Genomic DNA, 17,744 nt, shown 5'->3' with positions numbered 1-17,744 from the left:
TATTGGTATAAAAACAGGCACAAAGATCAGTAGAATAGAACAGAGGGCCCAGAAATAAACCTATGCATAGACAGTCAACTAATTTACAACAAAGGAGCCAACAATACACAGTGGGGAAAGCATACTCTTTCAATGGTACTGGAAAAACCACATAGGTATTGAACCCCTAATGTACACCATTTACTCTAATTGGATGAAAGACTTGACCATAAGACTTGAAACCCTAAAACTCCTGTAAGAAAACAAGGGATAAGCTCCTTGACTGGTCTTAGCAATGATTTTTTGGATTAGGATACCAAGAGCAAAGTCAAAAAAAGCAAAAATAAACAAGCAGGACTACATCAAACTAAAAACATCAGCACAGCAAAGGAAACCATTAACAAAATGAAAAGACAACAATGAAATGGGAGAAAATATTTACAAACCACATAACTGATAAAAAGTTAATATCCAAAATATACAAGGGACTCCATTAACAATAGCAAAAAAACCAAATAACCCAACTTAAAAATGAACAAAACATCTGAATAGACTTTTTTTCCAAAAAAGACATAAAAATGGCCACCAGGTACATGAAAAGGTGCTCAACTAATCATCAGGGAAGGCACATCAAAAGCACAATTAGGTACCACCTCACACATATTAGGATGGCTATCATCAAAAAGAAAAGAGAACAAACGCTGGTGAGAATGTGGACACACACACACACGTATCACGTGGCCTTAAAAAAGAAGGAAATCCTGTCATTTGTGACAATATCGATGAACCTAGAGGGCATTATGCTCAGTGAAATACACCAAACACAGAAAGACCAATATTGCATGTTACATATATATATATATAATCTTTTTAAAAAATCAAACCCCTAGAAACAGATAGTAGGAAACTAGTTGTCTATCAGAGATTGGGGGAAAGGAGGAAGTAAGAAGATGTTGGTAAAAGGCTAAAAACTTTTAGTTAGAAGATGAAGTTCTGAAGATTCATGGGTAACGTGATAACGCTGCACTATATAACTGAAACTTGCTAAGAGAGTAGGACTTCAACATTCTTATGCACACAAGAAAAAGGTAAATATGTGAGTTAATGGATGTGTGAATTCGATGGGGGAAAATCCATTCACATTGTACACTTAAAATATCTTACAATTATACTTCAATAAATATCTCACAATTGTATCTTACAATTGTTTGAGGCAAACAAAACAAGAAAGAAAATGATGAATATCACTTGCTAACGTCTACTCTATTCCATGAGTATCCACCAAAAAAGGCAGTCTCGGTAAATAATTACTTGGTAAGTTATTATCACTGAGTAGGCAAGATGGGGCAGAGTAAGTTGGCTGACAAAGATCATTTACACAATAGATAGTCTTCTTCCACCAGAAGCTCATCCATGGCCCTTTTAACGGACCGTATTATCAATTCTATGTACCCCTTTGTATCAAATTTTTGCTCAAAAATTTTCCAACAGTACTTTCCTCTTACCTCACTGAATCTGTGTAGCAATGTGATACTAATACTATTGAAATTAATAATATGAAAAAAAAAGAAATTAATAATATGAACAGGATTTTAACTTTCACCTCTATTTCTCATTTATTAAACCACCAGCTCAAATATCATTTGATCTTTTGTTAATTAAAAACACTAATTAAAGCCTTCTACTACTGGCAGCAATATTTAGAGTGGAATTGTGCCTGGTCTCAAACACTGCAATAAAACTTTTAACTGTCCTTTCTAAGAGAGTAATTCTTTTAAATGTTAAATATCAGATCTTTGTACTGAGATTAGTTTAAATTGGCTAACTTTCTTCCACTGTGTATCATCTACATAAGAACAATTAAAAATGAGTGATTTCCTATTTCATTACACTTTTCAAATGTACAAACTATATTAAAATTAAAGTACTGGGGATCCCTGGGTGGCGCAGCGGGTTAGCGCCTGCCTTTGGCCCAGGGCGGGATCCTGGAGACCCGGGATCGAATCCCACGTCGGGCTCCCTGCATGGAGCCTGCTTCTCCCTCTGCCTGTGTCTCTGCCCCCCTCTCTCTCTCTCTCTCTCTCTCTCTCTGTGACTATCATAAATAAATTTAAAAAAAAATTAAAGTACTGAAGAACTATAATGCATACTTCAAAATGTTCTAAATTACCACATAGCCTTAAAGGTGAATTTGTAAGCCCTACTCTTCCAACATTCAACAATTATTTATTGAATAAATATATTCAATAATATAATAATTACATGTCAGGCACCATTTTACACTCTGGGGAGCCAGCAGTGAGCAAAACATAAATCTCTGTCTTCAAGAAGTTCAGAAGATTTTCTGTGGTTTAAAGTCTGGACCACCCCCCCACACACACACAAAAATCAATCATCCTCAAAAGCACAATTAACAAACCAGGGTGCAGCAAACAGGTGGCAACACTGCAAAAGTATGTAGGAAAGAGAAAGCGTCTGGGGGGGAAAAAAACTTTCTTATAAAAGAACATATGTAGCTTTTATTATCAATATACTCTTTGAAAGATAATATATGCCAGACAACCAACAGTTGGTTATTTGGAATCATATAAAGGTCATACATGAAAAACCCACAACTAACATCATAGTCAATGGTGAAAAGCTTTCCCTCTAAGATCAGGAACAAGAAAAAGACAGACTCTTACCACTTTTATTCAACATAGTATTGGAAGTCCTCCCCCCAGCAATCAGACAAGAAATAAAAGACAAATTGGTATAAAAGAAGTAAAATTTTTATTATTTGCAGAAGACATGACAATATGTATAGAAAACCCAAAGACTCCACAAAAACTACTAGAACTGATAAATGAATTCAGTAAAGTCACAAGATACAAAATATGCAGAACTCTGTTGCATTTCTATGTACTAATAATGAAGCAGCACCAAGAAAAATTAACAATCCCATTTACAACTGTACCAAAAAACAAACAAACAAACAAAAAGCCTAGGAATAAACTTAACTAAGGAGGTAAAAGACCAGTACCCTGAAAATTATTAAACGCTGATGGAAAAAAACAGAAGATGACACAAACAGATGGAAAGCTATCCCGTGTTCATGAGTTGGGAAAACCAATATTATGAAAATGTCCACACTACCCAAAGCAATCTACAAATTTGACACAATCCTATCAAAAATACCAACAGCATTTTTCACAGAACTAGAATAATCCTAAAATTGCATGGAACACAAAAGACCCCAAATAACTGAAGTGATCTTGAGAAAGAAAAAAACTAGGGCAGCAGCCCCATGGCTTAGCGGTTTAGCGCCGCCTTCAGCCCAGGGCGTGATCCTGGAGACCCGGGATCAAGTCCCACATCAGGCTCCCTGCAATGGGGCCTTCTTCTCCCTCTGCCTGTGTCTCTGCCTCTCTCTCTTTCTCTCTCTTAGTTTTTTCTTTTTCTTTTAAAAAGATTTTATTTATTTATTAGAGACACACACAGAAAGAGAGAGAGAGAGAGAGAAGCAGAAACACAGAGACAAAGAAAAAAACTAAAGTGTTACAATCCCAGATTTCAAGATATAACACAAAGCTACAGTAATCCAACCTGTATGGTACTGGCAGAAAAACAGACACAAAGATCAATGGAGGAGAATAGAGGGCGCAGAAGTAAAACTATGGTTTATGGTTAGTCAACCAACCACAGTGGAGGCAAGAATAGACAATCAGTACAATCTGTACTGATTGAAACAGTTATATTTGCCTATTCATATCCCAAATCCATGAGCAAACAGTTATCTGCTAACTACACAGGGTATAAAGAAGTATGAAAAGCAATCCCCAAATAATTATTGCAGTGAGTATACTACAATATACTGGTCCAAGCGAAATAAACATGGAATACAAGAAACAGGTGTCTTTGGATCCTGGAGCTCAGCAAACTGGAGAGTTCCAGCAAAGCTCTCTGACACTTCCATGACTCTGCATATGCTCCTGCCAGTCTGGAAATGTCTGGTGTTCCTCTTTCCGTGGGAGCAACTCTGACTTTCAAATCAAGTATCCCCTCCAGAATGAAATGCTCCCTCTTCTGCGCCTCAATGGTACTTCATTTTACCTTATAGAATGGGTTATAAAATGTGTAATACTGTGTTGTTTCATAACTGCTTAACCATCTCCCCACTACACTGAGGGCTCCTTGAGGAAGTACAATGCATTTTATTCATGTTTATTCTCAGGTCTAACCTGACACCTGGACTCAAAAGGGAGTGTTTGCTGATTGAGAAAAAATGAATAAACACTGAGATGACATTGCTTTATAATAGTCAACAAAATATTTTTTTAAGGTGAGTCATTTAAAATTTGCTAAAGATAGTAACTTAGGAGTATATTCTACTCGTGAAACCAACATTGCATTGTATTTAACTAAGTTAAATAAGAATTTGGAAAAAAAAAAAAAAAACAGTAACTTAGTGTTAAGGAGAATGGGAAAGGTTGCAGGGAGAAAAAGCAAAATAACCCTCTTGTGCACTAAAATGGTAACAGACCAACAAAGGCAACATAGTAAATTAGAAAGGAGCAAGTGCATGGCAGAGACCAAGTTGCTTGATCTTCCGTATGTTTCTTCCTCTGCAAAATGAAAACAAACTCCATGAACTGACTAAAGAGTATGCTAACTGAAAAATACTGTAAACATACAGGGATTCAACATGAGAGTGACTTTCCAGGCATGAACAGTGGTACCACTCGCTTCTACAGACAGAATGCCAGACCAATCCAGAACACATGATTTAGCTGAAGTCAAAGGCAGAGAACGAACTTGAACTCAAAACTTTAAATATATTAAATACAAATATGGCAACAAAATGCTCATCTTATTTCTTACAATTTCAGTATTTCCTATATTTCCCTTGGGTCAGTAAAGAAATTGAAGAAAAAGGAAAATGAGGTTGTTTGATTCTCCCCTCAACAGGAAGGCTATGATCTGGTGTCTCCATGTGAACCAAGACTCTTGTGAGAACAAGACAGAGAGAGAGTGAATAGAACCATCTTCCGCAGAGACAGCTCCTGAGAGTCTGTGTCTCACTCACACCAGGATGAAACTGACAAACATCCTTGCGTGGATCCATTCATCTCTTACCGAGGAAAACAGTGTAACAAGGGTAACTGAAGCCCAGAATCAACATGGCTTATTTCTTCTGGGAGCTTCAAGAATCTCAGACTGTTTTTCTATTTTCAAACAAACCAAAAAGGATTATTATGGACAAGGATACAAAATTCACAAGTAAGAAAAAATAAATTTCAGACATATAATGATCCAGGAGACTTCCCTGGCTTGTATTCCCAGACTCAAAAAGATTAGGTTCATTCTTTACTTTTTAAATTTTCTTTCTTAAGATAACAGTATATAGTAAAACACACAACCTACAGAATGGGAGAAGATATTTGCAAATGACATATCAGATAAAGGGCTAGTTTCCAAGATCTATAAAGAACTTGTTAAACTCAACACCAAAGAAACAAACAATCCAATCATGAAATGGGCAAAAGACATGAACAGAAATCTCACAGAGGAAGACATAGACATGGCCAACATGCACATGAGAAAATGCTCTGCATCACTTGCCATCAGGGAAATACAAATCAAAACCACAATGAGATACCACCTCACACCAGTGAGAATGGGGAAAATTAACAAGGCAGGAAACAACAAATGCTGGAGAGGATGCAGAGAAAAGGGAACCCTCTTACACTGTTGGTGGGAATGTGAACTGGTGCAGCCACTCTGGAAAACTGTGTGGAGGTTCCTCAAACAGTTAAAAATATACCTGCCCTACGACCCAGCAATTGCACTGCTGGGGATTTACCCCAAAGATACAGATGCAATGAAACGCCGGGACACCTGCACCCCGATGTTTATAGCAGCAATGGCCACGATAGCCAAACTGTGGAAGGAGCCTCGGTGTCCAACGAAAGATGAATGGATAAAGAAGATGTGGTTTATGTATACAATGGAATATTACTCAGCTATTAGAAATGACAAATACCCACCATTTGCTTCAACGTGGATGGAACTGGAGGGTATTATGCTGAGTGAAGTAAGCCAGTCGGTGAAGGACAAACATTATATGTTCTCATTCATTTGGGGAATATAAATAATAGTGAAAGGGAATATAAGGGAAGGGAGAAGAAATGTGTGGGAAATATCAGAAAGGGAGACAGAACGTAAAGACTGCTAACTCTGGGAAACGAACTAGGGGTGGTGGAAGGGGAGAAGGGTGGGGGGGTGGGAGTGAATGGGTGACGGGCACTGGGGGTTATTCTGTATGTTAGTAAACTGAACACCAATAAAAAATAAAAATAAATAAAAATAAATAAAAATAAAACACACAAATTTCAGTGAATAGCTACATGAATTTTTACTTATATATACACACACCTATGAGTGTATAATTAAGAACACTTCCAGGGATCCCTGGGTGGCGCAGCGGTTTGGCGCCTGCCTTTGGCCCAGGGCGCGATCCTGGAGACCCGGGATCGAATCCCACATCAGGCTCCCGGTGCATGGAGCCTGCTTCTCCCTCTGTCTGTGTCTCTGCCTCTCTCTCTCTCTCTGTGACTATCATAAATAAATAAAAAAAAATTAAAAAAAAAAAAAAAAAAAAAAGAACACTTCCAGATGAAGATCTATAACATTCAAGGTTCATTCCACTGTCCTTTAAAAGGTACTCTGGTGAAAATATCTCAGAAGCACAAGGTTAGGTGAGTTACCTGTTCTTGTCCCGGGCGACTATAAAACTTGATGCTTAACATCCTTAATAATCCCAATGTCTTTGGTACCTACAAAATAAATACATATAATACAAAGAAAAATTAATGGAATGCTTTCTTACAGTAAAAATCCTTTTATCATGAAATCAAAACTATAGCAAACCTACTATTTTAAGAAATAGTTGAGAAAATCATCAATAGGGGTCAGAGATCCCTGATGAGACTACTTTTATTCAGGAAAAAAAAGATCCAAATGGTAAATCTAACAACATATACCGATAATCAAATGCTTTTTAAATACACACGTAACAAGTCTACTACAATCTATGCAAATCAGAAGCCACTCAAGCTCTTCTCAAATGAGGTTCCCCAGGTTATCATTTTATCCTTTCATCATTATAGAAAAGTCAAAATTTCCAATAGAAATTTCATTCATTAAGAAATTGATCCCATACTTGAAAAATACCAGGAAAAAAAAAATCAACATTTAGAAATCAGTATTTGAAATAATATAACACAAGACTATTTTTATCTTTAGATCTAAAAGATACATTTATAAAAGCAAGAGAAAGAGAAGGGGATAATTTAAGAAATGTAAAACAAGTACTGTTGAAGATGTAGAGAATTTAGTACATTGCTGAGTAAATGTAAAATGGTACGGCTGCTATGGAAAAGTGTGATTGTTCCTCAAAAAGTTAAACATAAAATCACCATTTGACCAGCCATTCCATCCTAAGTATATATCCAAAAGAACTGAAAACAGGTATTCAAACAAATACTTGTACACAAATGTTCATTCACAGCAATAGTATTATATGGAAACAACCCAAATGACCATTGACAAAAAATGAACAAAATCTAGCATATCCACACAATGGAACACTGTGCAGTCATAAAAGAGAAAGAAGCACTGATCCATGCTACAACTTTGATAAACCTTAAAAATATTATGCTAAATGAAAGAAATCAGATACAAAAGACCACATATTATAGGATTCCATTTATATGAAACAATAGATAAATCCACAGAAACAGAAGGCAGATTAGTGGCTGCCTGGAGGTGGAGGGAGAAGGAACAGGGAGTGACAGCTTAACAGGTATGGTATGGTATGAGGTTTCCTTCTGGGATGATGAAAATGTCCTGGAACTAGATCATGGTGATGGTTGTACAACACTGTGAATATACTCAATGCAACTGAAGTATATGCTTTAAAATGGTTAATGGCTGATATATTCATATTCATGAATAATATTCTTATACTATATGAACTTTTCCTTAAGCGAAAAAGGCAAAGAAGAGTACTATTTTGTTGAGGTTACAAATTTTCCAGTAGAACTTCTGAGTAGCTAAAGCCATTAGTGATAGCCTAGCTCCATATCTCCCAATATTTCCTCTAACGAAAAAAGAACAAGAAGAAAGAAATACAAGGTGGCTGACTGGCTCAGTCAGTAGAGCATACAACTCTTGATCCCAAGGTTGTGAGCTCAAGCCCCATGGTGGGTATAGAGATTATTCAGGGGGAAAAAAAAAGGAAGGGGTATAAATCTCCATGAAAACCTTGCCCTCAGTTTAACTTGAAGACAGAAGATAATCCAAACTTCAAAATAACTGTAAGTAGAAAAATAAAAAAAAAATCACCATATCCCAGGTGTCATCTCCACTGTTCCTGCTAACTCCCATGTCCCCATGACACCCACTACAAGGCCTAGAGGTAAGCAAAAGCAGACTGTAAAAATACTGCGGGACCCAGGAAGAACAGATGAGGAAAGGTAGCAAAGGGATCTGAGATCTATCTAAAATCTTTGTCAAAATTATAGTCCAAGGAAATTTGCCAGAAATAGGAAAGATTTGAATTTATACTCTGACAGAGCCCACGAGGGTACCTGAGAAAATTAACCCAAAACATCAACTCCAAGAAATATCCTAGGAAAACTATTAAACTTCACAGATAACGAAAATCCTCCAGGTCTCTAAGCAAAATGGCCAAATAACATTTGTATGTTATTTCCATGTTTCTCTTTGTAGGGAAAATAAGCGAGAATTTTCAAATTCCACAAAGCAAAAAAATAATATAGTGGCTTTAAGTTCAATGAAAGTAATGGTAAACTAAGGATTTTATATCCAGATATATTTTCCTTCAAATATCCAGCTATTGGAAAACAATTCTGAACATACAAGAATTTAAGGAGCTCTTCACCTATGAGCACTTCTTAAAACATCTACTAAAAGAGAGGTGCCTGGCTGGCTCAGCCAGTAGAGCATGCAGCTCTTGATCTCAGTGGGGGTGGTGCCTTCAAGCCCCACAGTGGGTATAGAGATTACTTAAAAATAAAATCTTACACAAAAACAAACCACACCTACTAGAAGATAGTTTCATCCAACCCAAAGATGACTGGGAACATTTTAACAAAAGAACTAACACCATTCTGAAAGAGAAACATCGAATACTAAAGACAATGAGGATGAGGGTAGAAACTAATGTGCAAATATTACTTGTTTTGTCAAAGTAGCAATAACACTATTTTAAAGGGAAGAAAACAGAAAGGGAAAAAGGAAAATAAACTAATTTTTGTAAAACCAATTAGTGGGAATTAAAGAATACCCATAAAAATGATGAACTGGTAAAATACTGGAGGGCACTGATAACCAACAAGACAGTTTAGGTGAAATGACAGAGGTAAATCCCCATGCAAGTGAATTCAAATTCAAAAGAAGAAAGAGTAAGTGTAAACGGCTCTTAAACATGCTGAAGAAGGGAAAAATAAATGAAGGTGTTAGCAGGATTTAGTGGGGTCTAAATTCCCTGAAACCAAATGAAACAAAATATTATTTATGATGGAAAAATAAAAGCATGTGGTATACTGAGAAATCTAATCAACAGCAAGATTCATGATGTAGGAAAAATATCCTTCAGGAAGCAAGAGTGTGAGATCTAGTGGACAAACAGATGGGTTGGCTTTAGCTGGTACAAGGACAGTTCACCTGTGAAAATGAGAAAAAAGGTAACAAGAGTACAGAGGGAGATGCAGGAAGGGAATGGGATCTTATAGAAATAGTCCTCTGATTATTTCTATTTACTCAGGGAGATAGGATTTCTCAGGGAAACAGGATTCCAAAAAGCCTGTGTTCTTTCCACAACAACATCCTTTACCCAAAAAGCAGCAACAGTAATAATATAAAAATTCGTTTTGCTCATTTTTATACATTTTCTAAGATTCTGATCTTAAAAATATAAACAGATAATAATAATAAACACTATAAATCATTTTATGGCTTACCAAGTACCTTCCCATGTATTAGCTCATTTGATCGTGGCAAAAGCCTTATTTAACACAAGTCTAAATGACTGAACTAGAATTCCAATCTCAGACTTCTGCCTCCCAGGTCCGGGTTCTTTTCTTTCTCCCAGTTACTGAATTCAGACCTGCCACCTATTAGAGCTTGCTGCCCTTATTTGTGGACACAGCTATATCCCTCCAACACAAAAAACCCCTTGAGGGATGCTACCTTTCCATTCCTAATACCCAGAGCAGTGATTCAATGTTGAACAAATAAATAAAACTATCTCATATTAATTTGTAAACTTTGGTCAGTGCACATATTGAATCTTGCATAGTCTATTTTTACAACCTAGCAGCCTTGTGAGAGACTAGAATGTTAAGTGTAGCAGCATTTTTTAGTCAATATCCACCCCAACACAATAGCAACCTGAAACAAACAAATTCCATGAGGATAATATCCCACACCTGACAAAAGAAACTAATCCTGTAATTCAAATTACTTGAAGGTAGGCGGAGGCTATGTGGGATGACTGTAAGTTTAGCTGCAAGACACATTTAAGAGCCACTAATGTAATTAAAATACACTTGCGGCATTTGAAGAAATTAATCATACAGCCGAGCATTCAATTTGCAATTTAATGTTTTTCCCCACTTATTCTGTCAATGCACAGGCAATTTTCTTTAAAGAGACTGCAATCCCGAACCTTCAGCTAGAGAGGGAAAGACCATAGCAAAGCAGATTCCAATACTTCAGTGAAGAGCAAAGTAAAATATCAAGCGAATTCAAAGAAGCTAAGGTGAGAAAAGGTTTCTCGGTATGTGACCGTGCTCTTCCTCTCCCAGAGCATACTGTCAAACAGGCTCGCTCCATTATACTGCACTGAGATAGAGTCCCACCATTTGCCTACTTCACCCTTCCTTGTATTCACCACCCTTACCTTTTTCTTTCTTGTTTTCCTCCCAATCTTTAAGTTTGACAAATTTCATAGCCACTGAAAAGCTGAAGTGAATGTACAACGAAATACCAGTAAGCCTTTCGCTTGGGTTCACCAGTTATTAACACTTTGTCACACTTGCTTTATCTGTGCGTGTGTATACATATCTTTTAAATTATGGGTTTGACTGGGACACCTGGCTGGCGCAGTCGGAGGGGCATGCAACTCTTCCTCTTGGGGTTAGGCATTCGAGCCCCATGTTGGGTGTAGAAATTACTTAAGTAAAACTTTAAATTATGTTTTTGACTAAACCATTTAAAAGTTGCAGACATCACACTTAGATTCTAGAGCCAAAACTGTTTAAACAGTTTCCAAGACCTGCCCTGGTAGATCTCACAGAGAAAACTATAAGCTGGGTACGATTTAAATCAGATAGAAAAACAGGACTAACCCCCTGCAAAAACAAAATAATATGTTTAATATGTATAAGCAACTCCTACCTCTATGAATTATGGGATGATAATCATAGATAAATCTGACAGTACTGCTGACATCTATATAATTTCATATGGGGAGCAGGGGAAAGTACTCAACAGCACCTAGAAGAGCCATTCCTCCCATGCTCCCCTATTTTTAGTGCTCCCCTATTTTTAGCCCTCAGGTCTTAAGCTCCTTATTTGTGAAGTCTGGTTACTAACACTCAATAAGAGGTAGGATCTAGAATGGGTAGAGGGATAATGTATAGAAGGAAAAGCACAAAGCACAGTCCTCGATTATAACTCATGCAGAAATATAAATCATTATAAGGTCTGGTGGCATACAGACCACTAAGTTGAGCTAATTTTAAAAAGAGAAAAACACTACTTTGTTAGGTTAAAGTCACAATTATATACTTTAAAACATGCTAAAAGCTATAGGGGAAAAAATGAATGGAAGCTAACAATAATTGCTTAAGATTTCTTTCTAAAAGTACTTCTCTATTACTTCAACACCAAACCTTTAACTATTCATGGTTTTAAAGGATTATTTTTGAACACTGCACTTTAAAACAGAAATAACAGGACAAATACCTTCACTCCAGGAAAAAGCAATGTAACGGATTCATTTACGTTGTGTTTCCCTTTAACTTCTCAGTTTCTTCCCTCACTTGAAAAATATCTGCGTGTCCATTACATATAAGGCAATGCACTAGCACAGGGTGCGTAAGTGTGATCAAGGGCTTGACTTCCTGCAGTTTACATAAATAACCAATATGTAGGGAAGCCAATATGGCAGAGAAATTAGTACTCACTGACAGCTCCTTTTTCTTGCCTTTCTGGACACACAGAAAAACTATTTCCCAGGCCCCCTGAAGTAGGAAGGGCCATGTAATTAGTTGGCATACATGAACTGTGAGCTCAAGCAATGTCAGCTCTGGTCCCACCTTTTGGTCCTCTCTTGCCCCTCCTCTAAAGAGAGATATAGGAAACTCTGGAGGTCACCAGCCTGCATAGATTCTTTCATCATCACCTGGAACCAACTGTCCAGGGGAGTTACAGCACCAACAGTAGGCTTTGCAACAAATACAGACTAAATCGTTCTATGGCAAACCACAGAAATGTCAGGAGTTTTCATCCGTTTGTGTGACTGTGTTATTATCACAGCAGAACCTCACCAGTACTGACTATTACTATTAGCACACCAGAGTGCACTGCTACAGAACAATGGAATGAATGGCTGGGTGAATCATGCTGCTGAAGAACCTGGACTGAGGAGCTTCTGCTGGAGGTTTACTCTGATCCTGCCAATTGCTAGCTCAGTAACCCAAGGAAGTTACTTAACTGCACTGTACTTTCCTATCGATAGACAGGTGAGTACCACCACCTACCTCAAAAAGTTAGGGAAAATTAAATGACCTAATACACATAACAGCACTCAAACAGTTGCCAGCACATAAAAAGTGCTGAATAAATGTTAATGTCTAAATAAGCAAATACAAGTAACAGGACTATTGTTAGGTTCATTTTCTAATATTTGCCAATACTACCACTAAAAATGAGACCAAGTTAAAAAACGCTTTCAATAAATTTGATGTTTGAAAGTACTAAAATTTCACATGAAGTCACTTTCCTCATTTAAGACACAGCATTTCCTCCTGTCTGGCCTGAGACCTATTAGCAAAGTGAAACGCCATAAAAAATACTTACTGCAGTGACCCTGTCTCCACCATTAGTAACCTGCTTATAATAAGGCGATCCTGAAAGAACTCTCCAGGCAGACAGGCCATAGCTAGAAGCTTTTGATATGCCCACTTCAGCAGTTTCACATCCACCAACCAGCAAAAGTCTAAAAAAACAGAATAACAAAAAGAACTGATAAACTGCAGTCTGAACAAGATGACATCAAAACAATGAGAGCAAAACAGTCGCTTCCACAAAGAAAACTAAAATTACTATATGTTAAACCTAGAAGTTAAATGCTTTAGAAGAAACAACCGAAAGAAAAGCAGGTGATTTTTCAGTTAGAATTTCACCTTCACTTATACAGAGGAAAGGCTTAAACATTCAAGCACCTGAAATCCAGATGGGAATTTTAAGAAGAGTAAATAGGTTTTAAGGTTGAACACTGAAGAAACTGTATTAACACCAATAAACTTTAACACACGGATCTGTCATCACACCCAGGTATATACGTATCCATTACAGCAGTGTGCTGTTCATGGCAAGGGCACAGGTACAGATGTTAGGAACCACATCTGGGAATGCGAGTGGAATAGCACTCTACGGTAATAACTACACTGAAACAAGACGGTGTAGTAGTTTGGATGTGCATTACGATCTGTTTACTTGTCTGTTCTACTTCGTTAGCAATTAGAGGCGAGTTACCAACAGGGCAAACAGTCTAACGTATACTAAAAGTTAAAAGTTAAAAGACTGTGCGACACTGCACAAACTGAACTGATTTGAAACCCAAACAGTTGTGACTTTTTTTATTGAGGTTTAAGTGATATAGAACACATTAGTTCACGTATGTAACATAATGATTCAAAATGTGTATATACTGTGAAATGATCCCCACAATAAGTCTAGTTGATATCTGTCCTATACACAGTTACAAATGAATTTTTTTTTTTTACAAATGAATTTTTTTCTGGTGATAAAAGCTTTTGAGATCTACTCCCTTAGAAATTTTCAAATATGCAATACAGTATTTTTTACCTAGAGTCACTACAGTCATGATTTTCCAGTCATGTTCACTAAATCTGAGAGAGAACTATATAACATATTATAATCATCTATCTAAAAGAGAAACATGTGAAAGTAAAGTTCTGACATATTAAAGGAAGCACTACAATTACCAGTGAATTATTTTTTGATCCCAATGACAACAGGCAATATAATAAGGGAAAAGAGAGGCCACAGGTTTCTCTGGTCTTGTGCATATAATGCTCCCCCAACGTGAACTACCACTGTGCCAATGACAGACAACAATTACCAAGCTCCTTTTAAAGCAAAATACACATAGTACTGTCACCACCATGTACTAATTTTATCAAAAAGAGGATGCACTCCATCACACAAATCAGTCTTTACCTTTCCTAGACCATGCTCATAGTAAAACCAAAACTTAAAAAACTTTTTCTGCAAAGCAGTTGGAAAGTAAAAGAAAACAACACTTTATAAGGCTCTTTAGTGTTGACTTATCAAAAGGGTTTACTTAAAAATAATCCAAAACAGGTGTGTGGAGGAATAGCTGGGGATATCTATGAAACAAAACTGGTCACAAAACAATTGCTGAAACTGAATGACAGTCACAAAGGAGTCAATATACTATTGTCTCAATGAACAGGCTTCAAATATTCCAAAAAGAATTTTTTTTTCAAAAGTCAATTTGTTAAACAAAACAACAACAACAACAAAAAAAACAACTCTGAGAGCACCTAGCTGGCTCAATCCGTGGAGCACACATGCAATTCTTGATCTCAGGGTCACATGAGTTTGAGCCCCATGGTGGGCACAGAGATAACTTAAAAAAAAAAAAAAAAAAAAAAAAGGTAAAAATAAAAGCCAAAAAAAAAAATCCCCTGAATAAATAGAAACAAAACAGGTGATTTTGAATATCTACATTTCTGCATTTAATCTCAATGTTTTTTCAAACAGGAAATACGTGGTTCATAAAACGTATCTTTAAAAATTAGTAACCTATGATAATAAAAACACTGAGAATTCAACAAATCCCCAAAAGGCAAGGATAAAGCAGATCCTGATAACTAAAATAATTTTCTTCTGCTCAATATACAACATATACATTTATATTAACAGTGTAATTCTTTTCTCAAGGGATTGGACTTTATTATTTAATCTGCACTACTATGTCATGGAAGGGACAAAAATTTTCAGATTAAAAAATATATGTAGCTTTTGGCTTTCAGCTTGGCAGAAGCAAAGGTACAACTGCCTTCAGCCATCCAGAATCCGGGTTCATCTGACCCTAGTTGCCAACCCCACCCACCTCTACCGTGCCAATGAAGTTTAATTCCAATGAGATCAAAGATATATCTGAGGTGCACCGGTGGCAAAGTCAGAGCCACGTCTGCCATGGCCCCCAAGATCCATCCCCCCCCCACCAACGTCTGTCTCCAAAAATAGTTGGCGACACCACCAAGACAACCGGTGATTAGAAGGGTCTGAGGATAACAGTGAAACTGACCATTTAGAACAGACAGGTATGGACTGAAATGGTACCTTCTGCCTCTGCCCTGATTATCAAGCCCTCAAGGAACCACCAAGAGACAGAAAGAAGTAGAAAAACATTAGCACAGTGGAAATATCACTTTTGATGAGATTGTCAAGATTACCCAACAGATGTGGGCACCATTCTTTAGCAAGAGAATTCTCTGGAACCATTAAAGAGATCCTGGGGACTGCCTAGTCTGTGGGCTGCAATGCTAACGGCTACCACCCTCATGACATCATAGATGACATCAACAGTGACCACCTCATGACATCACAGATGACATCAACAGTAGTACAGTAGAATGCCTCATTAGTTAAGAACTGCAAAGGAGGGGCATCTGGACGGTTCAGTTGATTAACTGTCTGCCTTCGGCTCAGGTCATGATATCAGAGTCCTGGGATGGAGCTTGGATCAGGCTTCCTGCTCAATGGGGAGTCTGCTTCTCCCTCTCTCTGCCTCTACCCCCCCCCCACTTGCGCTTATTCTTTCTCTCAAATAAATAAAATCTTAAAAACAAAAAAAGAATTGCAAAGAAAGTATTTCAATGAAGGATTATTTGACAGACATACATATATGTATGTATGTATGTATGTATGTATGTATGTATAAAACTAAGCCTGAATTCTGAAGGAGACAGAGCTAACTGAAATTTCAGATTTCTTATCTCTTGGTCTTAACACTAGAAGATACTTCCTCTCTCTGATTTTTTGATAAACATCATAGCCATGCATACATCAAACTGGCTACATGACAAACTCCATCAAGAACAAAAAAGATTCCACATCTTCTTCCAAACAGCCTTTCCTCCACTAATGCACAATTGAAGAATAAGTGGAAGAAGAGGCAGAATGATGGCACTAATCCTGTACTGCCCTCCCCTAGATGGTAAAATGATGTAACTTGAATGAAAACAGTCAATGAAAACGAGGGGAGAGAAGTCCAAGAGCTGACACAATAAAAAGAATGTTTCCTGAGTGACTGAATTTAAAGCTCCAATTTTCTCTGTCACGAGCACACTGAAAGTTGCCACAGCAACTCCACTTCCCCTGCCTGTCCCTGTGCTTGCTAGGTTCTAACAGTAAGGTATGAGAAGACAAGGCAGGGAGAAAGGGAAAGGTCATGGCCACAGAGGTGGGAGAAATGGGGTGGGGGTAGTGATTCACTGATAAAGAGCAGTAGACACTGTTAAGATGATAATCTGATAAAAAATAAATAAATAAATAAATAAATAAATAAATAAATAAATAAATAAATAAATAAAATAAAAAAAAATAAAAATAAAAAAAAAGATGATAATCTGATAAAGAAAAGTATTAGGAAAAAAATTTCAAAATGTTTGTGAAAGACTAGGAGCCATGAATAAAGAGCAAAAATACCATGCATGTTCTTTAACAAACTCTCAATACCTTAAAGATGTCAGTTCTTCTTAATCTATTATTTGAATGCAATTTCAAATAAAATCCCAACAGAATTTTTCATGGAACTGAAACTGACGTAATGGAACTAGACAAATCTGAAATTCACAAGGGAGTGTACAGTTCTAAGAAAAGCCAATTCAACTGACACTGATAATCTTTCCCTTTGAGTGTGCTCTGTGCATCCTGACCTGAAAATACTTTCTCTAACCTAGTGTTAGACATGCTCCTTAAAATTTCACCATAGTAAAATCTAAAACTTCTATCCATACAGAGAAAAGATAAATCACACACCAAGAGAACACATAAAAGTAATAGCATTAGCAAACAATTTATATAGATCTCCCACAATCAGCCCAAAAGAAAAATGGACAAAGAATTAAGTCACAAAAGGAAAAATCCAAAAGTCAATAATGCAGATTAAAACAATATAGATTTAGGGGTGCCTGGCTGGCTCATTTGGTAGAGCATGCGACTCTTGATCTTGCTGTTGTGCTAAGCCCCATATTGGGAATAGAGCTTATGTTTAAAAAAAATAATTTAAAAAATCAGTAAAACAATACAGGGAATGTTTAAAGACACAGTATCTCTCTCTCTCTCTCTCTTTTTTTAAAGATTTTATTTATTTATTCATGAGAGACACAGAGAGAGGTAGAGACACAAGCAGAGGG

The 17,744-nt window shown here is 36.9% G+C and overlaps 1 protein-coding gene across 3 annotated transcripts in view; it reads right to left on the bottom strand.

Annotated features, from left to right (window-relative positions):
• Positions 1-17,744, bottom strand: part of NBAS (NBAS subunit of NRZ tethering complex) — a 319,184-nt gene that overhangs the window by 253,499 nt on the left and 47,941 nt on the right. For all 3 annotated transcript variants that reach the window (XR_012004753.1, XM_072771031.1, XM_072771030.1), the window contains exons 10-11: positions 13,129-13,267; positions 6,726-6,794 (exon numbers count right to left, since the gene is read on the bottom strand). Coding sequence is in view for 2 of the 3 variants with exons in the window: in XM_072771031.1 (XP_072627132.1) it covers positions 6,726-6,794; positions 13,129-13,267 (208 nt within the window). In the remaining variant the exon portion in view is untranslated. The remainder of the gene's footprint in view (positions 1-6,725; positions 6,795-13,128; positions 13,268-17,744) is intronic.

Source organism: Canis lupus, chromosome 12 (genome assembly GCF_048164855.1).
Source record: "Canis lupus baileyi chromosome 12, mCanLup2.hap1, whole genome shotgun sequence".
Classification (NCBI taxonomy): Eukaryota; Metazoa; Chordata; class Mammalia; order Carnivora; family Canidae; genus Canis; species Canis lupus.
This window is presented reverse-complemented; position numbering and strand designations above follow the sequence as displayed.